This window comes from Sardina pilchardus, chromosome 18, assembly GCF_963854185.1.
Source record: "Sardina pilchardus chromosome 18, fSarPil1.1, whole genome shotgun sequence".
Classification (NCBI taxonomy): Eukaryota; Metazoa; Chordata; class Actinopteri; order Clupeiformes; family Clupeidae; genus Sardina; species Sardina pilchardus.
Window position 1 is genome coordinate 1,175,760 of NC_085011.1, and position 5,000 is coordinate 1,180,759.

General features: G+C 49.4%; 1 protein-coding gene across 1 annotated transcript in view; it reads left to right on the forward strand.

The window, feature by feature from the left end:
• si:ch73-193i2.2 (transient receptor potential cation channel subfamily A member 1) overlaps positions 1–5,000 on the forward strand; it is a 38,160-nt gene that overhangs the window by 12,775 nt on the left and 20,385 nt on the right. Inside the window, exon 15 of the mRNA XM_062519452.1 lies at positions 3,273–3,391. Within this exon, the coding sequence (XP_062375436.1) occupies positions 3,273–3,391 (119 nt within the window). The remainder of the gene's footprint in view (positions 1–3,272; positions 3,392–5,000) is intronic.

Here is a 5,000-nt window from a genome sequence, read left to right on the forward strand (position 1 = left end):
GTAACGTACGAGTGGCTGACTAGTCTTCAGGTAACGTACGATTGGCTGACTAGTCTTCAGGTAGCATACGATTGGCTGACCAGCCTTCAGGTAGCGTACGATTGGCTGACTAGTCTTCAGGTAACGTCTGATTGGCTGACTAGTCTTCAGGTAACGTACGAGTGGCTGACTAGTCTTCAGGTAACGTACGATTGGCTGACTAGTCTTAAGGTAACGTCTGATTGGCTGACTAGTCTTCAGGTAACGTCTGATTGGCTGACTAGTCTTCAGGTAACGTCTGATTGGCTGACTAGTCTTCAGGTAACATACGATTGGCTGACAGGTCTTCAGGTAACGTCCGATTGGCTGACTAGTCTTCAGGTAGCATACGATTGGCTGACCAGCCTTCAGGTAGCGTACGATTGGCTGACTAGTCTTCAGGTAACGTCCGATTGGCTGACTAGTCTTCAGGTAACGTACGATTGGCTGACTAGTCTTCAGGTAACGTCTGATTGGCTGACTAGTCTTCAGGTAACGTCTGATTGGCTGACTAGTCTTCAGGTAACGTACGATTGGCTGTCTAGTCTTCAGGTAACGTCTGATTGGCTGACTAGTCTTCAGGTAACGTACGAGTGGCTGACTAGTCTTCAGGTAGCGTACGATTGGCTGACAGGTCTTCAGGTAACGTACGATTGGCTGACTAGTCTTCAGGTAACGTCCGATTGGCTGACTAGTCTTCAGGTAGCATACGATTGGCTGACCAGCCTTCAGGTAGCGTGCGATTGGCTGACTAGTCTTCAGGTAACGTCCAATTGGCTGAGTAGCCTTTAGGTAGCGTACGATTGCCTGACTAGTCTTCAGGTAACGTCCAATTGGCTGACTAGTCTTCAGGTAACGTACGATTGGCTGACTAGTCTTCAGGTAACGTCCGATTGGCTGACTAGTCTTCAGGTAACGTACGAGTGGCTGACTAGTCTTCAGGTAGCATACGATTGGCTGACAGGTCTTCAGGTAACGTACGAGTGGCTGACTAGTCTTCAGGTAACGTACGAGTGGCTGACTAGTCTTCAGGTAACGTCTGATTGGCTGAGTAGCCTTTAGGTAGCGTACGATTGGCTGACTAGTCTTCAGGTAACGTCCGATTGGCTGACTAGTCTTCAGGTAGCATACGATTGGCTGACCAGCCTTCAGGTAGCGTGCGATTGGCTGACTAGTCTTCAGGTAACGTCCAATTGGCTGAGTAGCCTTTAGGTAGCGTACGATTGCCTGACTAGTCTTCAGGTAACGTCCAATTGGCTGACTAGTCTTCAGGTAACGTACGATTGGCTGACTAGTCTTCAGGTAACGTCCGATTGGCTGACTAGTCTTCAGGTAACGTACGAGTGGCTGACTAGTCTTCAGGTAGCATACGATTGGCTGACAGGTCTTCAGGTAACGTACGAGTGGCTGACTAGTCTTCAGGTAACGTACGAGTGGCTGACTAGTCTTCAGGTAACGTCTGATTGGCTGAGTAGCCTTTAGGTAGCGTACGATTGGCTGACTAGTCTTCAGGTAACGTCCAATTGGCTGACTAGTCTTCAGGTAGCATACGATTGGCTGACCAGCCTTCAGGTAGCGTACGATTGGCTGACTAGTCTTCAGGTAACGTCCAATTGGCTGAGTAGCCTTTAGGTAGCGTACGATTGGCTGACTAGTCTTCAGGTAACGTCCAATTGGCTGACTAGTCTTCAGGTAACGTCCGATTGGATAGGGAGACTCACACACACACACACGCACACGCACATGCACACTCTCACACACAAACACACACGCACACACACACACACATGCTCACACACAAACACACACACACACACACACACTCACACTCACACACGCACGTGCTCACACGCTCAAACACAAACGCACAACTGAATTAGGTTTTAATCTCCATTTTATTTAGGCACATGAATGTCCTACTGAATTAGAGCCTCATTGTTGTCGTGCCTCAGTGGACAAAACAGTGGCTATCGACCCCCGCCCTAGCCTCCAGGGCACACCTGTCAAGCTCTGGCAGTAACCATGGTGATGTGTGTGTGTGTGTGTGTGTGTGTGTGTGTGTGTGTGTGTGTGTGTGTGTGTGTGTGTGTGTGTGTGTGTGTGTGTGTGTGTGTGTGTGTGTGTGTGTGTGTGTGTGTGTGTGTGTGTGTGTGGTGACACCTGGGCAGTGTGAGCAATGAGCGGCCCTTTCTCTGGCGTTCCACTGCCTCACCTTGGGGAACGCTACACAGGTGGGTTCCCGCCCTCCAGCCACTCAGGTTACTGTGGCAACGGCTGTGTGATGCCTCCGTTGCCGTGGCAGAAGAGGAAAGTGAGAGGCGTGCCTGCCATATGGCTGATAAGGCCAGGTAACGGCTCTAGAGAAGAGGAGGGGCTAACCTCTCACCTGCTCCTCTCACCTGCTCCCCTCACCTGCTCCCCTCACCTGCTCCTCTCACCTGAGGCTCCGCAGGTAACAGGTGGGCTGTGAGGTCAGGAGTCACGCTCAGGCAGCAGCTCTGGTCTGGCCAGGTCATTAACATACACACACACACACACACACACACACACACACACACTGGTCTGGCCAGGTCATTAACACACACACACACACACACACACACACACTGGTGTGGCTAGGTCATTAACATGCACACACACACACACACACACACACACACACAGACACACACACACACACACACACTGGTGTGGCTAGGTCATTAACATGCACACACACACAGACACACACACACACAAGCATGCACACACACTGGTCTGGCCAGGTCATTAACATACACACACACCAATACACACATACACACACACACACTGGTCTGGCCAGGTCATTAACATACACACACACACACACACACACATACACACACTGGTGTGGCCAGGTCATTAACACACACACACACACACACACACACACACACACACACACACACACACACACATGTAGGAGCTATAACTACTGGGCCTAACTAATGGCTGGGCCTTCTAGCAAGGATTGATTGATTGATTTATTGATTGATTAATATGTAGTTGGCTTGTTGTCCAGATGGAAGTAGATCATGTAGTTGTTAGGCGGACTAATAACTGACAAAAGATCCATGGATGTATTGATTAGGTATTTGGAGGGGTAGTTGGTTGACCATCATGTGTTCACAAGCATGTCCATCTCAGAGGAGGCCCTCTCTGTTTTCTATGTAAAACTCTGTGAAAATGTGTGTGTGTGTATGTGTCAGTAGCGTGTGTGTGTCTGCTTGTAGGGTGATGGGCCCCTTCATCGTGATGCTGGGGAAGATCGTGGGCGATGTCCTGCGCTTCCTCTTCCTGTACGCAGAGATCTACATCCCCTACGCCTGTGCCTTCTGGATCATATTCGGAGGTGCGGCCACTACAACACACACACACACACACACACACATACACACACACACACTCACACCTACGCCTGTGCCTTCTGGATCATATTCGGAGGTGCGGCCACACACACACACACACACACACACACACACACATACACACACACACATACACACACACACACACACACACACACACACACACACACACACACACACACACACACACACACATACACACACACACACACACTCACACCTACGCCTGTGCCTTCTGGATCATATTCGGAGGTGCGGCCACACACACACACACACACACACACACACACACACACACACACTCACACCTACGCCTGTGCCTTCTGGATCATATTCGGAGGTGCGGCCACACACACACACACACACACACACACACACACACACACACACACACACACTCACACCTACGCCTGTGCCTTCTGGATCATATTCGGAGGTGCGGCCACTACACACACACACACACACACACACACACACACACACACACACACACACACACACACTCACACACACACACCTACGCCTGTGCCTTCTGGATCATATTCGGAGGTGCGGCCACACACACACACACACACACACACGCATACACACACACACACACACTCACACTTACGCCTGTGCCTTCTGGATCATATTCGGAGGTGCGGCCACACACACACACACACACACACACACACACACGCATACACACACACACACACACTCACACCTACGCCTGTGCCTTCTGGATCATATTCGGAGGTGCGGCCACACACACACACACACACACACACACACACACACACACACACACACACACACACACACACACACACACACACTCACACCTACGCCTGTGCCTTCTGGATCATATTCGGAGGTGCGGCCACTACAACACTACGGCTCATAGACACGTGGGAATGCGTGAACGTGTGCATACAGTATGTGAGGGTGTCTGCATGTGGAGGTCTTCACATGTGCATGTGTGTGAATCTACTCATAGTTTATGTGTGTGTAGAGCAGCAGAGAATATGCATGCAGACAGTACAATAATGTGTGTTGGCCATTGTCTGACCAACTTTAGAATGTTGGGGTTTGTTAGACATTACCTAGGTAACGTTAGAATGTTGGGGTTTTGGGGCATTGTCTTGGAAACTTTAGAATGTTGGTTGTTCTTGGGCATTGTCTGGACAACTTTAGAATGTTGGGGTTTGTTGGGCATTACCTAGGTAACGTTAGAATGTTGGGGTTTTGGGGCCTTGTCTTGGAAACTTTAGAATGTTGGTTGTTCTTGGGCATTGTCTGGACAACTTTAGAATGTTGGGGTTTGTTGGGCATTACCTAAGTAACATTTGAATGAAACTTTAGAATGTTGGCAGTTGTTGGCCATTGTCTGGACAACTTTAGAATGTTGGGGGTTTGTTACCTATTGTTTGGACAACTTTAGAATGTTGGGGTTTTTTATGGCATTGTCTTGGAAACTTTAGAATGTTGGGGTTTTTTGGCCATTGTCTGGGCAGTGTGCAAGCACATTTGCCACTTTAGTGCCTGCAGCTAAAGCAGTAATCATGCCTCGAGACATAATCCTTGACCCTCCTGTTATAAACACCTCAC